The sequence below is a fragment of the Thunnus maccoyii genome, unplaced genomic scaffold (assembly GCF_910596095.1).
Source record: "Thunnus maccoyii unplaced genomic scaffold, fThuMac1.1, whole genome shotgun sequence".
In the NCBI taxonomy this organism is placed as follows: domain Eukaryota; kingdom Metazoa; phylum Chordata; class Actinopteri; order Scombriformes; family Scombridae; genus Thunnus; species Thunnus maccoyii.
In genome coordinates, this window is record NW_024757901.1 from 388,406 (window position 1) to 411,500 (window position 23,095).

Consider the following 23,095-nt stretch of genomic DNA (forward strand, 5'->3'; position numbering starts at 1 on the left):
TTTGCTTTGGGGCTTGTGAAGTTTGCCACATTTTGTCTACAGTTAAGTAAACAGAATATAAGCAGAATATTTGTATATGTCTTCATACATGTCTGGAGGGGATCTTCAGGGATTAAAGCAAATAAATAAATAAATGAATAAAAAAATCTTTTGACTGAGATTTTTCAAGCAGCAGCCAAGTCATATTCCCCATCTGCAACCTGTAAAACATGGTTACTTGACGCCTGCAAAATAACACAATATGTAAAATTATGACATTTCAGCACCACTCCACACTGACCACCACTGCTGTTCTCTAATGCAGCCATCAGGTAAAAATACTCTAAGACCAATACTGTTTTAAGGGAAGAAGATGCTTTTGAATAGCTTTTCTATTGCCAGTTTTTTTGTAATGTCAATGCCATTTTCAATCTATGAAATGAAACTGATATTTTCTTATGTGCAAAGCTTGTCTCAGCTTTTACTTTTTCAAATAATCAACAATCTACATAACTTTTCAGTTTTTTTCTTAATTTCTTCTTTAATTTCTCAATTGATCTGCATATTTGCACCGATGGTCCTTTGCTCGAAAAATGTCAAATTTTGTAAGAAACTTTGTCAGGATCATCTTCGGACTTTGCTTACCTACAGTTATGAAGGAAATTTCGATAAGTCAATCCATTCCAAAATTATACAGTTTTAGACCTGTGTCTTTAAGTTCAATTTTACATAAAAGCTAATAAATCAAAACTGGCTTAAGTTATTGTAACCAAACTTGGTGCATGTTTTCAGATGCTATGAAAATTTTAAGCTTTGCTACACAGTCTTGAGATGTTCTGCCACTAAGAGGCATCATAAATATGAAAAGTTTATATCTCATAATCGGCTATATGGATTCGTACGAAATTTGGTTCACAAGATCTAGGGTCATGACTCAGTCAATCCATGAAATTTGGTAGTGGCTTTTTACAACAAATCTAAATTTCTAGATATTTCACATTGCAAACTTCAAAAAATCAAAATAAATGACCCGTACATCCTACAGAGCTGAATTTTTTTCAGCACATCCACCGAATTGTGACAAAGATTTGCCTCACTGGCAATGGTCAATTCAAAGGTCCATCACTGCAAAATCATTTAACATCTATATCTACACAAGTTTTCATTCAGTTGCTACCAAAAGTGACACAGACATTCTTTGGATACTAGATCTCAAATGTTTCAAATTGTGTTCAGATCAGTCAAATGGTGAGTCCACAGTGATATTCACCATCTTGCTGTAATTTGTGTGCACAACTTTCTATTTCATCTCATTTTTTAACAAATTTCACCAAAATATTTGACAATGCACCCAAAACCAGCAGAATGACGTGTGATTTTTTTTCAGAATTGTATCCCCAACAGTTAAATCATTAAGAATTTTTTAAAGTTTTGTGATATCCCTCTCTCTGCCTTCTGCTTGTGAGGTTGGTTTGGCTTCCTGGCTCAGGGGAGGGTGGGTTGGAGAGGGGAGTCAGGAAACCTGCACCTGGTTAGTTTAGACCTCAGTGTATTAGGGCAGATTCCTTCTTAACCTCTTTCTCTTCTCTTCCTCCAAGCCTCCACCAGCTACATGGGTTTTGTGTTTTGTTTCCACACATCACACACACTTAATCACACATTCATCCAAGTTATTCACTCTCATTGACATCAGTGCAGTAATTTACGAATTGTATGCAGACGTAAGTTAAAGGTTCTATATGTAGGAATCAGAAATTCCTTCTCCTTAGTGACATCTGTTGCTGTTAGAGGAGCTGCAGTAAACAGCCTAGTGCTTGCACGCGCATGCTCACAGCGGAAGACTATTGCAGGTGATGTCTTTTTCCTCACTTACACTTCTGATAATTACATAAAAGATCTCTAATGTTGTGTTTTGCAACGTGTTTCAGCAAATTATCTCTCACTCCCAGTCAGTCAGCCCCCTGCTGTATGTACATGCACTCACTTGTTCATACACAAACACACACATAGAGGCTCCTGCTGTGCTGTGGCCGCTGGCTGGTGAGAGCCAATCCGCACTGCCCAACTTGCACAATATGTCTTAATCAACCACCCGAACCTGACCCGACCCACAAACCGCCAACTTTTTTTTTTTTTTTTTTTACCAACTGTGTTTACTAAACACCTGTAGGCTCACTGAGCTGTGGTCGGGGAGCAATGTGCTGTGGTCAGGATGTAACATGCTGTGGCCGAAACAAAAAGGACAAAAAGGAAAAACAAAAGGGTTAAGCTATGTTCTGCTATCGCTGTGGAGCTTGTTTTCTGCTCCTTTGTTGAGGAAATAATAGCTGTGTGCTTGGAAGTGGGTGACTTGTAATTGTGGGGCTGTTTTGTTGTGAAATGTGTAGTGGTTGATGGAGGCAGCTAGCCTCCAGCTAGGTCTCATTTTTTACGTTACATTACTTCCCATTCACTCTTTGCCATAAAAAATTGCTTCACAATTCTACATATAGACCCTGGAAAGCTATAATATGTAACTACTCTGCATTAAAATGTCTAAAAACAACTAGACCTATGTTATATATTTTGTCAAGTTGTGTACTTACATTATCACAAATGTTTCCAAAAATTTTCAAACCCAGAGAAATTAGTCATTTTAATCAAGGTAATGGTCCGTTTCACTTCATATGGTCGCCTGTCAATATCATCATACCCACTCTACCAAAGAGTATACGTGCACAAGATGCATGTGTCGGTGTTGTGGTTGTCGGCTACAATGGCGTTTACCAAAGAATACACACATACAAGATAATACATCGGCAGCATCGTGGTTGTCTGTCACAATGGCGTCTACCACAGAGTATACACATACAAGGTAATACATTGACGTTGTGGTTGCTTACCAAAAACTGTCATAAATTGACTTTTATTCTGTTTTAAGCCAAATTTTTGTAATAAACTTTTTAGATCTTTGTCCTGGTTTTTAACCATCTTTTAACCAGATGAAAGATTTTAGTCACTGGGATCTTAAGTAATCAGAGAAACAAGCTAAGCAAACGTTAGCAGCAGCTTGGCTGGCAGCCCCTCCTCTTACAAAAGAGTATGTCTCAAAGACATACTCTTTGTGCAAAATAGCCCTGGAGAAAGACAGATTTTTAACATGAAACTGCTTTACTCACTGTTTTTACCATTTTTATTCCCCATGTACGTTTGTTTTGGAGAGGAGGAGACCACTGCAGATAATTCGGCTTACGGTAAAAAACGGCTGAACGTCTGTATCTTAAGTCATCAGAGAAACAAGCTAAGCAAACATTTACAGCAGCTCGGTTCGCAGCCCCTACTGGATGTCCTGTGTCCACCTAACAGCACTAGAGAAACACTGATTTTTAATGTGAAACTGCTTTCTTCGGTGTTTTTACCTGTTTTAATCACTGGGTCTGTTTGTTTTGGAGAGGAGATAACCTCTGTGGATAGTTCATTTCCCGGTAAAAACATCCTGACTGATGAACACTGAAGTAATCCTATCCCGGAAAAGCTGGTTGTTTAACAATGAAGAAAACAACTCCCATGATCCCATGCTATTTCACATCGTCATCACACTCCATCTTCTGTTATTGTTTTGATTGAGAGACCCCTAGTGGCAGAAATTACATATTGTGCGTTTAATGACAGTTTTGTTGTCCTGATAGCCTTGTAATTGTAAGGTCACCTGTTTGAATCCAGCCTTGCATCAATGTGTGTGCATCCTCCAGTTTCTGTCCATCTGTTGTGAACTCTTGTAGTTTAAAAGTTTGTACAATAAATGTATGTCAAATGATGTGCTTGTGATATTCAATATCTTACTGTAATTTGTATTTGTACTTCAAGCACATTTTCTATTTCACCAAATGTTTGATCAAACTTCACCAAAATATTTGACAATACACCTGAAACCAGCAGTGTGATGTGAATTTTTTCAGAATTTTCTCACCAACATTTTGACTCTTGTAAGCGTTTTAAGTTTAAATAGACAAGTCATGTCATTGCCTTGAGTTGTGAAACCATGTCTCCCCAGTGGCACAGTCAGTAAGGCACATTCTCTGGCGATACAGAGGTCCAGTGTTTGAATCCCCAAGTGGCCAAGTCCTAATTTCCAAACAATGTATCAATTCATGAATGTAGTACGTTTTCAAGTGCTTATTGAGGTCATATTAAGTTGAAGATTGCCTATTGTGACCCTGTGAAAATTCATTTTTATTATTATTTTTCTTTGCTTAAAGTGTTTGTTTAGCAAAGACTAAGACCTAGAAACAAAAAATTTGCAAGTGGGTTGCAAATTCCACCCACTACTCAGGCACATATGACACTCATTGACATCAAGGTGATGCTGTAATGATTAAGTTCACATTTTCGCAATTATCTTGAAAACAGCTTGGCCTAGAGTTGAAATTCTTTCATCATTTTAAATGTCTCAAGTCATCTGCATCTGGTCTTCTGCTCTAAAAATGTCAAATTTTGCAATTTTTTTGCACTCTGCGTGGAACCCAATTGTTGCCACTTGTGGCTGTATTTATTATTACACACGTAAGATTAAGGGAATACAACACACCTGAAATTGCTATATTTGTTCTAACTTATTTAATGAGTTTGCCTAATGACCATAATTCAATGAAAAAAAACAAAGATTATAATACAGAAATATATAATTATATGTGGGTCTATATTAATAAGTTTCATTCTGATAAAATAACAGGATTTATTTTGTCCCTATTCAATTGTGATGCCTGGCTTTAAAACATCCACCCACACTAGAGCTGGGTGATATAACAAAAAATGTGATCACGATAATTTCTGAAGCCTGAAGAAACCATAGGGGTTCATTAGTTAAACTTCAGTTTGGTTTAGAATACATTGTGATAAAAATATTTTGAACAACATCTAAATGTAAACATTGAACTTTGCAAACATGCTTTATCTACTGTCACAAAACAAGTTAGCTTGCCTTGTGACATTAAAACTAAAAGCTGTGATTACCATCTAATCAAATTCCTTTGGCAGGGCAGCAAACATCTCAAATGTTTAGAGGTACAACCAAGACAAAAGTAGAGAAGTGGATCACAAAGGCCCTGGCACATTCGTACACTCATCTGAGATACAATAAATTTAAAAAGATATTAATTAGGGCCTGAGCCCAAAGGGTGAAGACCCTATTGTATTTCGTGTGTTTGTTTCTTTATTATTATTAGGGCCTGAGCCAAAAGGGCTAAGACCCTATTGTATTTCATGTGCTTGTTTCTTCCTTATTATTCTTTATTAATATGCCACTTCAACCCTACATTTGACCCCCTAAACATGCTCAAACACTCACCATATTTGACACGCACATCAAGTCTGGTGAAAAATTTGATAAAATGTAAAAATTAACCCCAAAAGTGCCAAAATGTGCTGCAGACCGCCACCTATGTATCTAAAATGGCCGCTACGGCCCGTAGGAATGTCGTAGAGAGATCGAACCAAAACTCAATTATTCGTCTCATCAAGACCTACAAATCATATGCTGACACCCCTGACCTAAATCCAACAGGAAGTCCGCAGTGCACCCATGAAAGTATGACTTTGTGCCAATTTTGGACCTTGAATAAACGCTATCTCCTCCTAGGGCGTTAATGGTATCGGCTTCAAACTTTAATACATGACTTATCACACTGTGCTGAACAAGTTATTAAAAACTGTAATAACTCAAACGGTTTAGATCTGGTAAGCCCTGAAAGTTGTAGTGTGACATCACACCTTACAATGTAAACCAATGGGGAGGCAATCTCTAGGCATGGACTTTGTGCCAAACTGGGGCGTCTGACATCTAAACTATAAGTCCGACCACTTTCAAACCTGTATCAATGGATTCACGATGAAAATTCCTACAAAAAAATTCCTTACTTTTTTTTCAAGGAGTACATGTGCTCCTAAATGAAAAAAATTAGAAGCACACATATAACTTTAGGAGCACACTGAAAAATGTTCAAGTAACAGTTTCTTAAAGAAAACAATTCATTACATACATACATACAATTTATCACTTACATATCTAAACTCTGTGTGTGTGTGTGTGTGTGTGTGTGTGTGTGTGTATGTAAATCATAATTTATGTTGTTTTTAGGGGTGCTCGATTATGGCAAAAAATCATAATCATGATTATCTTGTTCAATATTGGATCACAATTATTTAACATGATTACTTTTTGACTGTCATTTTTGCCAATTGCCAATGTTGATATATGCACATATTTTTTCCCACTTGGCTGAGGAGACTATTACACATGCAATCAAGTATTGTACTAATGATCAAGAAAGACTATAGCCTATATGAGGGAAGAACTTTAATGCTGAGCTACTGAACTCCAGTCTTCCTAAGTTCTTCCTTCATATATTGTCTTTCTTGATCATAGTATAATCTATGCTTGCATGCATAATAGCCTCCTCAGTCAGCTGGTAAAAATATGTGCATATATTGGCAATCGGCCACAATGAGTTGGAAATATCAGCACATTGGATATCGGCAAAAATCCAATGTCGTGCATCCCTAGTTAAGTCTTTACATTCCTAAAAATAGACTTGATGAAAATTAGGAAATTAATTTGTTTTACACACAAACTCATCAAGGGTTTTCAATTTACTAATTGAAATTCAAGTGAATGGGCACAAAACTTGCATGATTTTTATGACACAGGTGTGACCAAGGCAGCCATGTCTCACCCTGCAGAAAATTCTCATCCTCACACTGTTGAGATTTGATGTTTCGCCATGACAGAGGAAGTTGCTATAACTTTATTGTAAATGCTCCAGTCTGCACCAAACTTTACATGTTTGGTGTCATGTACACATATTCAGGCTCCTGGCCTGAATACGTGTACATGACAATATTCCATCAGTGATGCAAACTGGCTGAATAGCGCCCCCTACGAAATTTCAGTAAAGCAGCCCCAACAGCGGGCAAAATAGTGGACAAAGGAAGTGATGTTTATCTCCTTCTTGCACTGTCTGAAAACAGCCCGGGTCTGAAGACATCTACATGCCCGTCACAGAAGCCCTTCGACTGCGCCGCGGCCCGATGTGCGCAAGGGAGCCCGTTCAACGCTGCTTGCAGCTTTAATTATGGGTTGGTTTTCCATCTCTCAAATGTTTTAGAATCTGAGTTAAAATCTGAGTAAAAAGTGCAAAATTGTAAGCAGATCCTTTAAGTTGAAAAGCGGGGCTTCCATGGATCTGACTGTTTTTCCAGCAAACCCCACAGATGCTTGATCGGATTGAGATCTGGGGAATTTGGAGGCCAAGGCAACACCTTGAACTCTGTTATGTTCCTCAAACCGTTCCTGAACAATTTTTGCAATGTGGCAGGGTGCATTATCCCGCAGAAAGAGACCACTGCCGTAATCAATACCGTTGACATGAAGGGCCCCTGGTACTTGGTCAAAGTCACTCAGATCCTTATACTTGCCCATTTTTCCTGCTTCCAACACATCAACCTCAACTGACTGTTCACTTGCTGCCTAACATATCCCATCCCTTGACAGGTGCCATTTTAATGAAATTATCAATGTTATTCACCTCATCTCAGTGGTTTTAATGTTTTGGCTGATCGGTCTACATATATATACACAAACACTCACCAACCACTTCATTAAGTACACGTGTGCAATCTAATGCCATCCAATACAAAAGCTCTGCCATAAATTTGCCTCAGTGCACCATGGCTTAATAATAAACAAAGTATAATTATCACCTTTCTGACGATGTCAACAAAAACTGAAAATGTATAAGCTTCAAAAAATTGAATTTATGGAGAGCTGTTGTATTGGATTGCATTAAATTGCATAGGTGTACCTAATGAAGTGGCTGGTGAGTGTATATACAGTATATATTCTGCGGTAAACTCTTCGTTTATCTTACTGACAACATTATTTTAGTTCACGTCTTTAGATTCGCTAATTTTCTTTCTGAAACAACACTAGTGTTAGTGGGTAGCTAGCCTTTCGTTGCTACTCTATTTACTAGCTTGAAGATTAGCCTAGCTTAGCAGTTAGCTTGTGCCCTTGTGCGTTCACAGTCAAAGCAGCCTTGTTAAAATGATAGCGTGTGATGGCTGTTCTGCATTTGCAGACAGGATGTCTCTACTAGAGAAACGTGTCTAAGTTAGAGCAGCTTTTTTCGGCTAACATTACTTTAAACATGACAGGCACTCAGATAGTCATAGCCCTGCTAATGATAGCACAAGTGTAGTCTTGTTGGCTGCAGTAGGAAATGGACATGTACTTTGTAATAATAATAATAATAATAATAATAATATTTCAACCAATTAAAATATATGAATCGATAATGCAGAAGACGAGGGACGTGCAGTGTAACTGTCAAAAAATGTTCTGTAGATTTGCTGTAGTATGTGGTTGCTCCACTAGTTGGAGCCTCTTTTTAATGAGACTGAGTTAAAGGTGTGTTCGGTGACCACCCGTAAGGGCTGCACAAACTGTAAAACAAATGCATCTCCCTGCCTTCTGAGAAATAGTCCAGGTGATATGTGAAAATTATGTTCACTTTTTCATAAAAGTGTGAAACTTGGCACACTTGTAGAGTTTGGGGCCTTGAACATTTTCAGAAATGGAGCCATCGCAAAAAACGCCTCATGGTGGCCATGGCGACCAATTTACTTTCCTCCATAACCTAATTATGTATATTTCATAATATCTCCTGAACCAAACATGATATCACAGAAAAAGTGATGTCTATCCCTATGTTTTGATGGCCAAGGATTACAATGATACCATATACAACATCATAAACTGTTCAGGTTAATAGTTAATGGTGAATTCATTAATGCTGTGAGAAGGAAATCACAGTATAGGAATACCTAGGCTAGACTTTATAATATTGTGTCTGTTGCATGCATGTTGTGTTAAGTTTTAAAAGCTTTAATGTCCAATATACGACAATTTGAACATCAATATAGCAGCAAACAAGTATTTACTATGTAAAGATATAATGGAGTGATGGTGTCCTGAGCAGAGAATGAAGTCACACTCACTCTGTATGTGTTGTTATCCGAGCACGTGCATGTTAGTGCATGTGAGTGTGCATGTTAGTGTATGTGAGTGTGCATGTCAGTGCATGTGAGTCCCTCTGTGTCTTCCCCATGTTCAAAATGGCAGCTGGGTTACAAACTTTCTCAAAGTACAGCTTTGTGATCTGTTGGTTCAGGGGCCACTTTCTTTCTATGTGAAAATTATGTTCACTTTTTCATAAAAGCATGAAACTTGGCACACTTGTACAATTTGGGGCCCTGAACGTTTTCAGAAATGGAGCCATTGCAAAAACCCTTCGTAGCGACCATGGCGGCCATTTTGCTTTCCGCCATAACCGAATCATGCACCATATCAGATAACACAGAAAAGGTGATGTCTACCCCATGTTTTGATGGTCAAGGATTACAATAATACCATATACAACATCATTAACTGCTTGGGTGAATAGTTAATGTTGAATTCAGCAATGTTGTGAGAAGGATTATAATGAAATTGCAGTATCTGAGAAGACGCAGAATGAAATTTCAAGTATATTTCATGTAATCTTTAATTTACAATAACTCTCTGGGTGATTATATTAATGTCGACTAGGGGGCAGCATTCCATGTCAGACCCATGATGGGAACCTGGAAAACTTCTTCAAACACGAAAATCAGGCCTACCCCCCCATCACTCTCCCTTCATGGTGGACTGCGCTTGGGAAACGAGGCTGATCTGTTAAGTTGCTGAGAGAACAGTATAAGCAGTGTCTCAGACAGTGAGGTCCAAATACTAGATGGGTCAGCAGTCATAAACCTGCTGAAATTAGGTGTAGCTAAAACCTTCAATGACTTTTCCAGTGAGATCTTCACACTTTATATCAAAGAGAAACTTGAAAGGGCCAACAGACTGGATGTTGTATGGGACTGCTATGACGTTAACAGCTTAAAGTCCCTGAAAAGACAGAAGCGGGTAAAGGGGACAAGAACAAGAGTGGATGGAAAAAACAAGATACCAACCAACTGGAAAGGCTTCCTGAGAGTGGATAAACACAAAACAGAGCTCTCACTTTATGGCCAGGAAGCTTGTGGAAATGTGAACTACCAAAGTTGTTTCCACTTGTGGACTCAATGTTCTATCATCTCATCCACAAGAAACAGATCAGATTGCTCCTTGCACACATGAAGAGGGAGATACAAGGATGCTACTCCATGCAGTGGATGCTGCAAGACAAGGATTTAAAAAGATCACCCTGTGGACTGTGGACACAGATGTTGTGGTCCTAGCTATTGCGCATGTGTCAGAGCTGGACATTGAGGAGCTGTGGGTGGCATTTGGGACTGGCAAGAACTTCAGATACATACCTGCCCATGAGATTGCCAAGTCTCTGGGTCCTGACAAATCCAAGACCGTTCCTGTGTTCCATGCCTTCACTGGCTGTGACACAGTATCTGCATTTGCAACCAGGGGCAAGAAGACAGCATGGGATACCCAGAATGCTGATGACATGGCAACAGAGGGCATCATAGCTTTGTCAAAACAGCACCTCAGAAGAGCAGTGTACCAAGGAGGACACTGTTGGGGACAAGCACTTGAGTTGGCACCAAATATGCCATTTCCAACAGACTGGGGTTGGATGGACCCAAGCAATTTGAGAACATTGTGGTCACCTCTTCCACAGGTAAGCCAGTGGAAGAAGTTCATGTGACCACAAAAGAGTGTGGTGACATGTAAATGTAAATGCAATAGACGGGGGGCCATGTTTCGCTTATTGCATGTAAATATTATCCACTGTGAAACAGGTTAAGTCTTTGAAAATGAAATCAAATGCCATTTTAGAAAATTGCATTTTCATTTCAACTGTGACTTAAATATTGCTTGCATGAATGGAAAATGAGGTTACATTTCTTATATTGCATTTTAATTTTCAAATTCGAATTAATATTTGAATATTGTCCACTGTACAGCAGGGTACGACTTTAAAAATTAAATGTCAAACAGCACCATTTTCATTTTAGTATATTCATAGAACACCAATATGAGTATGTGAAAATGAAAATTGGATTATCACATTTTCATACACATACATATGTGGAAATTCATAATGCTATTGTGGAATTACATTTTCAAGTTTAAATGATCATTTTAATAAAGTCCCCTAAGGGCTTCTATAACTCTGCCAGAATGCGAATAAGTGTATTTCTCAAAATGACAAATTATTCCTTTGAGGTGGTTCAAGTGGCTAACAACAACTCATAGACAACTCCCTCTAGAGGTATTCCATGCAAGTGAAAATGGGAGGATACCCTGGGGAAAACCTTGAACCTGCTGGAGTAAATATTGTATGTTTAACTTGTTCTTCAGGTTATTTGTCTCTCAGCACAAGATTCCTTGGAGAAAATTCCTTAGAAAAGAATATTCGATTCTATGTCAGGTTACTGCCAAAGGAGGACAAGAGTAGTCAGATTACATTAATGCATACAGTTAGTGTGAATACAAAGAACAGTCCCCCCTTTTCAGCTGACCCAATTTTGGTTTGCAAACAGAATTTATAAGACAATATAATTTATAAGACAGTATAAGAGCCTAATAAGTATATCACTAATCAATATATAGGAAAATAAAGAAACAATATCTTACCAGGGAGTAAAATCCCAGAAGAAATACATTCAAAGACACGTCTCAGTGCATCGCCTGGGCTGAGGGGGGCAGAGGCACTACTGATGGCCTTCTCAACTAGCAGCTCCATGGCCTGTACAGAGTAAACAGTGAAGATGGCTTAGATGCTTGGCGAACACACACAATCTCTGCTGGCATTACCATTACAGATGTGGCAATATGGAATTTCAGGGCCAATAATGATAACAGATAAATATCTGTTTGTTCTGACCAATACGAGTACCAGTAATTTTATTACAAATACAAAAATGTGAAGCTTACAATTATGTATTTTTAGACTGACATGATTATTCTATCTCACATGCCAACAATGTTTAGTGCATTCACCAATCTCTACAATGAAAAATTTATTTATTGTTAACCTTTTTTAACAACTGTAGTTTATCTTTCTTATATGTAGACTAATACTAAACCTTATCTCCTTATTGACAGGACCTTTGGGATAACTTTTCATACTGATGGTTACCTAAAACCCTGAGACTCCACTGTTTAGAAAGACTGCAGTTTTTTTTTTTTTGTTTTTTTTTACAATAAACGGATTAACAGCCCTGCGGTATCATTTTTGCTTTCATCTGTCCTTCTTCCTCTGCTGCTGCTGGTTAGAGACTCACTGTTACAGGTACTACTGGAAGAGGGGAGGAGCTGGCTGGTCTCAGCCTTAGGTCTACAAGGCTACATGCAACTCATTTTCAGATATTTTGCTAATCAGACTCAATCAACATATACAATTAGTTTTCGTTTTGAGTTCATAACAGTTCGGTATTAGCATAAAAACTTCCATATGTATGTAAAACATACCAGGTTAAAGTGAAAATAGAGAACTCATGATAAATGGGACCCAACAGCAGGATAGCATAGCTGTGGCAAACAGTTTTAATTGTTATTTCATTGATTCTGTTTTGGAGTTGGGCTGAAATTTCAGTGTAAATGATCCAAAAGCACTCAATCTTACATGTATGAATGAGGCAAAAGTGAACAAAATCATCTCAACTTTATCAGATTCTAAGGCAAGGAATCACTGGGGACTTGACAGTCTTTCTTTTTTTTTTTTTTTTTAGCTAAAAACAAACTGTGTATCCACAGCTTAGTGTTAATAGACAAATAACAAAAATGTTAATGAGGTTAAGTATTAAGGTATGACATTGTATTCCAACTTGACTTTCGAAAGCCATATTAAAAAGATGAGTAAAAAATTGAAATATACGATGGTTAAACTTAGAGCATTTACAGCAATTTAAGCATCAAAAACAATTTTGCATGCTATTATTTTTTCACATCTTCATTATTGTGTATCCTGCTGGTCCCAGGCCTGCAAGACTGTGCTGAAGCCAATTAAAATTCTTTTTAAACAAGCTTTAAAAGTTTTTGATAGGAAATCACTAAATCACTATCGTTGTAATATATTGTCCAAATAGTCGCTTAAGTTTTGAAAATCTCATTCTGTTTTCAGAAGTTCAATTGCTATTCAAAATAATTCATGCTGCTCCTCCACCATTGAAGAACCTTTTTCAGCTCCACTCTGAGCAAATGAGCAGAACCTCTAGATCTACTCTAAACTCAAGACTTACATATCCCTCTGTGGCAGACTGCATTTGCACAATCTCCTTTTTCATTTACGACCATCAAACATTGGAATATGCTTCCAGCTGAGCTTAAAACTTAGAGACTTTCATTATTTTTCCCATGGTGCAAACAAATGAATACTGAGCAACCAGTCATGTCAACATTAATTTTACAGTGATTCAGATTTTATTTTTTTGTTAGTGTGATAGAGACTATGTAATGGTGTTGCATATAAATGCATGTTTTTATTATCTGGTAATTGTTCTGTGTGTACCTGCCTAGGGACTGCAGATAGAAATGAACTAATAGCTAAATCTGGCATATATCATCTCTTTTCATTTTGAGATTAATGTTTTTTGTGCATGGTCCTTGTTTAATAAACGCTAATAATAATAATAACAACAACAATAACAATAATAATAATAATAATAATAACAATAAAATCGTGACACAGGCTTTTGACACAGCTTTGGTCACCAAAGTTCAATTTAGGAATTAACAACCAAAAATTTCATGTTTCTCTTAAGACTGTGGACTCCTGTCAGGCACAGCCATAATTGACACAGTGCACTGAGGCCTTTAAATGTCTCATTAGCATGTTTAAATAACATACTCACCCATCCTGGGAAGGACGACCATGTAGGAACTCGCTGACAGAGGTCTCGCAGGATTCGAATGACGATCACACAGGACTGGAGTCCATTGGCTCTAGCCTTGTGATGCAATAAAGTTAGGTTTACCAAATGACCAAGAGTGACAAGAGATGGACCAAAAAAGTGAATCAGTTCTGTCTTAGAGGTCCAAAAACTACTGTGCATAATGGAAGCTTGAGTATGGTTTGAGGTGTGTATGAGCCATAACAGTTTGCAATCAGCTGCCATTCCCAGTAGTCTTGTACCTCACAGTTAGTAAGGGAGTTCAAAGTTTGCAAGATGCACAAGAAATGAGGATTTTCCTTGCCATCTTCTAAACCCTGACCCCAGGTTTATCCAGGTATCTCACAAAAAGGTACTTAAAGTACAAGTCCACCTGAAAGGAGAGTATAGGGACTGAAAGAGCTGAGGAAATCTGCATTACTTTGCCTGTGCTTTTGCTCAGGTAGCAGAATCACAGGAAACTACTCAAATATTCCTTTTTCTCTCAATCCCCATTCTATAAAAAATATATAGAATAAAAATGATACAAATTTTGCACAACTCTGTGCAAGTTATTGTGCAGCCTTATGGAATCACATGTTACTACAATGCAATACTTGGGAAATTAAAAAGGCCAAGGATGCCAGTCCTTTGCTCAAGTAATTTTTTATATGAGAACTTCTAAATAACTTCAGTATATATAATGGATATTAACCAGATTCTTGTAGGAGGCACCCTCGAATATTTGTTTTACTTCAAATAGTAAAAGTTTTCCTCATTATAAAATAGAAACCAAATGTGTAAAACACAAATAAATGAATAAACAAATGCATCTCATAAGGCTACAATAAGAAAGTAAAATGATGTTCCGAACCTGGAACCACTTAGCGTGGCGCAGAGCAGCCAGAGCGTCAAGGCATTTTTGCCTGTCCAAGACGTCCGCTGGGTCTTTCACCATACCCGAGGTTACATCTAAAAATGGATTTGAAGTGTCAAAATGATGATGAGGAATGGGTGTTTGACCAGGTCAGCGAAGCTGGCAAATAACAAACACATTGCCACACATACCAATGTTTCTTTCCAAAACAACCTACAATTGGTTGCTTACTATTTGTAATTTCAAAAGGGCTACTGATATTAAAAAAATTGAAAACCAAAACATTGTTTAAATGGATAGATACAGCCTGACAGTGTACATGATGTTAAGTCATTGCATTCTGTAAAAGGGGTATGAATTTACAGACTCAATATTGTAGACAAATAAACTGTTTGGAAAGCAACAATGTAGCTAAATTTACATGGGTTTAAGCTCACAGATGTTTTGAAGCCAATACCATTTTATCAGGTAATTGTGTTGTAAAGATTATTATTAACTTGTTAAGTACCATGGACATTTTAGTAAATTTTCTTTGCTCGAGTATTAGGGCAGAGGAGAGATTCCATGGCTAATGATTATTAGAGGTAAGAATGTGTTGCAGAGAGACAGAAAGAGCAAATGGCTAACACGGAGTGACCTGATAAAAAAGCAGCATGGCAATGGTAGGTGTGGCAAAGTTTTTGAGATATGGGAAAACCTTGGTCAAAAATCCTTCCGGAGCGGTTGGGCCCTACTAAACCCCTGATGGGAGACAGCGTACTTGACAAACTAATTATTTTTTGTTTAAAGAAATAAAGGAGTCTTTATGCTGGACTTTTAAAGATTACTATGACCTATAAAAAGGAAGCAGCAATGGGTGCTGAAGAAGAGAAAAAAAACATGATAACTACTAGCAAACAAAAGGGGTTAGGATATCACTGCATGCATACCTAATACCAGTAGGTTGGAATAAGACCCCAAGAGTCATTGTATACCAAAGGCTGTACTCAGGTCCGACCAAAGATTCCTCTGTCATAGCTTTTTTTTTTTACCTGAACTTTAGCAATACTCCCCTAAGAAAAAATGGAAATAATCGGATTTCAAAACAATATGGTTCATGGTTTAACTGTATCTCATCTTTCCATTGTCAATTAATTCTGGAGAAAATGGTCCATCTTAAAATGATTTGTACTCATCTTTCTATTGTCAATGAAATCAAAATGACAAGAACTTGTCAAAGGCTTTCTTTTTTGCTAAATCAATCTAAAATATTATCTCTATATTGAGCCGAATTTTGAGTCCTAAGGTAGATGTCAATCTACTCAGGGGAGCACTTCAGAACAGGGGACCTCAGCATGGTGAACTGTTCACCAGTACACAAAAGAAAGATTTGTTTCCTGTGGGAAAATAACACCCAATTTCCTCTCCCTAGCTGTGTGGGATTCCACTCTATCTTAGGCCAAATCTTGATTTGAGAAACAATTCAAACATCTTTGCATAATTAATTCCAAATTGAACTTGAGGAACAGAAGAGACTCCTGATGTCGATTTGTTCATGTTCTGCAGGATTTGTCTTTTTTTCTCCTCATCTAAAGAGAATTTGGAGACAAGGTAATATAATGCATGTCTCCCATTGATTATAGTTAACAATAAAATTTAAACAGAATCCCCCGGAACACAGGAAACAAAACAAGCATCTCACCTGGGAATAACTAGACTTAACACAATGCAAACACTGATCATGCTTTGTTCAAAGTGATAAAGATAGCATTTGAGAAGTAAGAGGTACAGAGCAAAAGCCTGAGAGCAATACTGCTGGCACTCACTTCTTTCATCTTTTTTAAATTCAACACTACAAGTTATCTGGACCAACAAAATGAGAGAGGGCATCAATTGAAAAAAAAGGTTTGAGGTCTCTCATGGGCTTCAACCTTACACCTGTAAAAATAGATTATCTAAATATTTCAATTAAAAAAGTCCCTCTAATGGTATCAGTTGTACATACAAAGGTTGTATTAAAAATGAAACTTTTATTACAACAAACCCTGAAGAGACCAAAAAGAGCAAGTTGGAGGGATGATCTGATTTAAAGCCCAACATAATCTTCGTGGAGTGCCAGCAGAATAGTGCTCTTTAGGGTGTAAACCAACATACTGAAACTGATTCATAGGGAGATAGCAGAAGGACAAGAAAAGAGGGGCAATATGAAGGGCTGTTATGGATTTCCCAACCTCCATCCCGGCCATTTTCCTCTCTGATGACAGGTGAAGTCAGCGTGATTGTCACTTGCATCTTTGGCTCTGTACAGGATGTCAGAATAATGGCTGCTTCTTGGATAGAGCCCTTGACCTCATACTTTTCAGGTGTTACCATCTGGGAAGAAATGGTGTAGATGCAGTTGCGCAAACATTATTTCATTGTACTCAGATTGCATGGTAAATGGACTACATTTATATAGCGCTTTTCTAGTCTACCACTCAAAGTGCTCTACATGCCAACATTCAACCATTCACACACACATTCAGACACTGATGGCAGAGGGAGCCATGCAAGGTGCCAACCTGCTCATCAGGAGCATCATAGAGCTTTTCATCCAAAGTGCTTTACAATGTTTCTAATGCTCACTCACTCACTCGCTCGCTCGCTCGCGCACACACACACACACACAAATGACGCAGCCATCAGGAGCAATTGGGGGTTCAGTTTTCCTGAGCCACAGCTGCCCCATATAACTAATTGACAATCATTTCATATAGTAATAGCTAGGGAAGCCTAACTTATTGTAATCTACACTCAGTGGCCACATTATTAGGTATAGTTGTTAGTTCATTTTTGCCCTTCACATAGTCACATAGATTTGTGTTGATAGGTTATGTTGATACAGATTGATATGTTGTTTTTTCCAACAATACACACATTGTTTGCAACAGCTTTTGCTGCTCAGAAATAGTGTTTTACTTTTTTTTTTTTTTGTAGTTGAAAGGTCAATTAAGCTGAATTCAGGCTCCCCCCCAACCGTGAGGAAACAGACAAAACTATATACACCCCCAACATCTGCCTGGCAAATAGCCAACAATTCAGTATCTATAGTGCTTATTCTTTCAAGGGCCACAGGGGGCTGGAGCCAATACCAGCAGACATTGGCCGAGAGGCAGGATACACCCTGGACATGTCGCCAGTGTATCACAGGGCTGACACAAAGAGACAGACAACCATTCACACTCATATTTATATCTACGGGCAATTTAGAGTCACCACTTAACCTAACCTTTTTTTGGTCTATAGGAGGAAACTGGAGCACTCAGGGAAAACCCACATTTTTGTTGCCACAGCAGTGACTTACATAAACAATTTAAATTACAATAACGTTGGAGGATATATATTAGTTCAGACTGAACATGCTAGGTAGATCTAGCACCTAAAACAAAGTCTAATCCATTTTTCTGGTACCAACAAAAACTGCTGTAGTTTTAAATTGCCATTTCCATGTAAACATAAAATAGGTTACACTATTCTCTCAACAGACATCAGCATATAATAGCTAGATAATCTGGGTGAGTCATGACTTTTGCTTTGATGTTGTAGGAAAGTACCACTTGTCCTCAATGTTAGTACACCTTTTAAAGATCTTGACAGAGAAAATGTAATACCCTTTCCACTGCAAAATGAATGCACATGGGCTGAGCGTTATGTTTGAAATCAATCACCACAATATTAATAGGGATATTTTTCTGGACATTTTTGTATCTCAATGTAATAATCATATGTAAAAAAAAAAAAATAATCACATATAAAGTAATCAAATTAATGGTAAATGCAAGGAACTGTGCCCCACTGTTATGCTTTTTTTTTCTTTTTTTACAGAGTTTTATCTAATTTACATTTTTATTAAAATTTGCTTGCCCTAATGCACATGCAAACTGTCAAAATTCCCGTTTAAGACTGAACACACCAATTTAAAGTAAAGAGGCAGTCCAAATGAGCCTGAGCCTAGGCCAAGGTCAACACAAATAGTCCTATTCCAAGCAGATGTCCATAATAAGAAATCCATCATGATATGATGTCAGCTCAGGCCGAAAGTAGAAAAAAACGCTGGAAACCGAGTGTTCAGAGCAGGGATTACTGCTACATACGTTTACCTTGTTATTTGACATGTCAGCCACTTTTAACATGAACATCCGATATTGTGACATTATACATATGTCTGAAAATAAGGAAAAGCATAATACGTCCTCTTTAAAAATGCTCATATCACACTGTTATGTATCAAACTAAAAGAGTGTTTCCTGTAAAATATGCTCAATTTCCACTTAATTGAAATAAAATCATGGTTCAAATTGCACAATCAGTTAAATCCTGATTATCTGCTCTTGAATTGTCAATTATACATGCTACAAGATGTTAAAATTAAGGCGCATCACACACAGCCCAATACTGATATTATCATGACAGAGGCCTGTGGAGAACTGATCCAAAAATTACCACAAAAAGAAAAGGCTGGATTGGACTGATTTGGGAGTGAATACCACATGATTTTATATTTAAATATGTTAACCTTGTGAGTAGATGTTTCTCATTCTTCTAGACATCTGTTCAAAATTTAAGACCTACCATAATTACAAATAAAGGCTTCTTTTATTTATTTATTTAGACATTTCCATAAATTCTGAAAATCAAATTGAAGACTTAAAGGATCTATGGGAAACCTGAATATATCAAAAAGAAATCATACTGCCTTATAACACTTCCTACACAATACTAATCTCAAAACTAAATACTCAGTGTACTGATCACAATCTAATACCTTTAATATCAACACAAAAATATACAGTATTGGCTTATCTGGGCAAGCAGTAAACTAGTTTTCAAAGTACTTGACTTCCAGAACTCAATGTGTTTAGTTTGCCAGGTCTTTGTCATCCTTCCTCCTTGAATTTAGGGGCCAGGGACCCAGTGTTTTATACTAGGACCATTGCTGTTCTTCATATTTGTAAAAAATCCAATTTTATGAAGTTATCTATTGCTCATCCCCTTTAGTACAAAACTTGTAGTTCCTGATTTGATGTTGTTCAATCCCATTTAATTCAGCTTAAGTTGGTGTTAAATGCAAACAAATCCAAAATCATGCTTTTTTCCCCAAATAGAAAGGAGTTACCATCTTATCTTCACAAACTCTTGACTGCCCAAGGGGTTGTAACTGAAATGGTCTCAACAAGTAAGTATTTAGGTGATATAATTGATCAGAACTTGTCTTTCAAATCACACATTGAAAACCTTATTCCCAAGCTGAAACCAAATGAAGTGTCTTCTTAAGGGATAAATCCTGTTTCTCCCTCTAGGAAGGGAAACACAGGATTTCGGCAGCTTTTTTACATTTATTGGATTACAGTGATCTGCTCTTTATAAATGCACTTAACCAGTGCCTAAAAAAGTTGGATACTGTATACCATTGTGCTTTAGATTTTATTACTGGTTGTGGCAATCTTGTACACCACTGTACTCTGTATGCTGCTGCTAAGTGGCCATCTCTGTATATCCACAGACTTCCTTATCTGTGTACATACATGTGTAGAAATCAAAATCAATATGGCCAGCACTCTCACAATATTCTACAAACGTTGGTTCCCTGAGTTAGGTCGGAGATACGCAAAAAAGCTTTGAAGTACGCTGTCCCTTCCTCCTGGAAGAATGTAGAGAAGAGCTTGAAATAGCTCTGGAATAGTCTGAGCTGATTACTACTGGGGAATTTAAGTAAATTCTAATGGATTGGGACACAAGAACTCTTGGCCAATGGGGCTGCTTTCACTTCATTTGAGATAGTTTTGGAAAATCATACCCGTTTATGCATCTTAACTGAATTTTGTCCATAATCTTGTATTGCATATTAATTGGGTATTTGGTTTACTCTTATTACATCTTAACTGGAATAGACTTTTATTGCTTATTAACTAGATATTGTGTTTTGTGTTCAACTTGTAGTGCCTGACAGTTGTCTTAGTCTGTTTATGTCGTTTGTATTTATTGTTATAACAATGTTTAGGCTATTCTCTTGGCCAGGTCTATCTTGAAAGAGATTTTAATCTCAATGAGACTTTTTACCTGGTTAAATTAAAAAAGAAAAATTATTCAAAGCTATACCAGATTGGAATCATCAAATCATTTCATCTCTGACATAAACAGAGCAAAGTGGTTCAACAAGACTATTGACTAGTCTCCTAAAACCACCTAATTCTCTAACAAGCCAGCATTCATTGCACCTCAAGATGCTGAAAAACAAGTGGTGAACAAGGTAGGTATTTTTTGCAGGGTCCATACACATTTTGGCCAATAAATTTCCACGACTGCTCATGACCAATTTTAATGACCCAACATTCTGTGAATTGAAAATTATTGATTTGACTGAGGGGGCTTTTCAATTAATGAGTAAAATCATCTGGGTTTAGGGGGCAGCCCTATTTTAAAAACATTCGAAACACTTGACAGTGGACACCTGTGGGATTAGGTGAAACAGGTTCACCCAGTGTGCAGAAGTCCACAATGAATAAGTATGGATTAAATCTCTTTCCTTTCTAGTAGGGCTGTAGTCAACCAAAAAAATATCTTGGTCGACTGAAAGTCACACATTTCTCCGTTCTCCATTTCTCTGTTTTGCGTCTTCAGGTTAGGCTAACCCATTGTTGCTAACTTTGGAGCTAACCCTCTTCACTTTTCCAGCACTTGGGGAAACAACAGACTTGACTTTTTAGCATTTCTTAACTGTTACAGTGGAGTCTGTACTGTACATTTACTGCCAGACTGACAACTAACTACTAACCTTTCCCTCTGCTCCGCTCACATCCACCATCACTTTCCTGCTGCTCACTGTTTCCCACTCGCTACACAAACATACTACGCAATGCCATATTCCCAGGCAACGACAGAGGTAGACTCATGGACCGGAACAGCGCTGCACAGAGACTCCCAAACACTATTGATTTCTGAATGAATGGATATTTGGCGTTATTTGTGACATTAAAAAACTTTTTTTGGCCTGGCGGGAGTTCTTGGTGTTATAATTATAGAAGAAACACTGATTCAGTAAACATTCAGTATGTTCAGTAAACGCTCGGTAAAAATTGAGTACAGTTAGACCTAGCAGTCTCCATTAGGTTGGGTGAGTTCAAAGTTCTGAAAACAACAAGGGTGTTTTGAATACACCCTTATTTTCAGTTAATTCATCAGTCTGTCCCTCCCGCCACAGGAAATAATGGATTAATCCTGGAGGGCCGTTGATGTAGAACTTTTCACCTTATGTAAGTAACACTGCAATTATTCGACCAATGAGAATTTGGTTGGATGAGAGCATACCAACCAACTAATCGACCAGTTGACCAGGAGACTACAGCCCTACTTTCTGGAATCTTGTTCAGTCCATGTCTGTAAGAATTCAAGATGTTTTTGAGGCAAATAGGTGTCTTACAAAGTACTAGGCAGGTACCTATTAAAATGGCCACTGAAAAAATGAATTGTGGTATGACATTTGTAAAGATAGTACTGTTAGTTGTTTGGGGAGGTGCTCCACAATGTGGGTGAGGAGACCCTTTGTGGGCTTGTCAGAGCAGAGCAGGACTAGGTTGACATTCTTGTCCCCACGAAGAAGCAAGCCTTTTGCCAGGACTCCCACCCTCATCACTCCCTTCAGGGCTCTAGACAGATACACAAGAAAGATGGGAAGGGAAAATATGGCAAAGCAAAAGAAGCAACAATTAAGATGTCAACATTCTGAAAAGTTAATTACATCCAAATACAGTATTTCAATGGCAACAATGTATAGAGTTACTACTTGAAAGAGGAAAGAGAATTAGACTTATGAGGACATTGAATTTGGTTACCTTCAAGTGTTCTAAACGATCACTCAGTTGCTGAATTCAACCCAAATGAAACTGAAAAGCGCAGACATGGCTGTGGAGGTGAAGTGAGCTGAGCAAGGTAATCTCCTGTCTTTTCCTTCTGCTATTGGCCACATTTTATTAATTTCATTGTATGATCTGGCTTACATAACACAAAATGGAAGGTATGCAGTCTAAGAATATCACATATTTTTAAGCAGAGACATGCACCAGTTTGGGTGCCAAGTAACCGCATAAGTTCATGTGGTGGGGACTTTTTTAATTTAAGAAATTATCACTATGCTCCAAATGATGTTACTGTCTAAACCTGGAATCTGCAGTACAGATCACCAGACCAAAGAAAAGCACAGATGGTCAGTTACCGTTAGATCCCCCTGCTGTGTTGGAAGACTTAAAAAAGAAATTGAAAGCACCCACATTACATGAACTATAAAGTATATCAGCAAAATTAGCAACTGCAGGTGCAACACAAATACCTGCTGCT

General features: G+C 37.7%; 1 protein-coding gene across 2 annotated transcripts in view; it reads right to left on the reverse strand.

Moving 5' to 3' along the window:
• zfr (zinc finger RNA binding protein) overlaps positions 1-23,095 on the reverse strand; it is a 131,190-nt gene that overhangs the window by 11,041 nt on the left and 97,054 nt on the right. Inside the window, exons 14-18 of one of the 2 annotated variants that reach the window (XM_042405595.1) lie at positions 22,257-22,407; positions 16,954-17,095; positions 14,741-14,838; positions 13,849-13,944; positions 11,630-11,741 (exon numbers count right to left, since the gene is read on the reverse strand). In XM_042405595.1, the coding sequence (XP_042261529.1) occupies positions 11,630-11,741; positions 13,849-13,944; positions 14,741-14,838; positions 16,954-17,095; positions 22,257-22,407 (599 nt within the window). Of the gene's footprint in view, positions 1-11,629; positions 11,742-13,848; positions 13,945-14,740; positions 14,839-16,953; positions 17,096-22,256; positions 22,408-23,095 lie in introns of those variants that run through there. The other variant, XM_042405596.1, reaches the window with a different exon arrangement.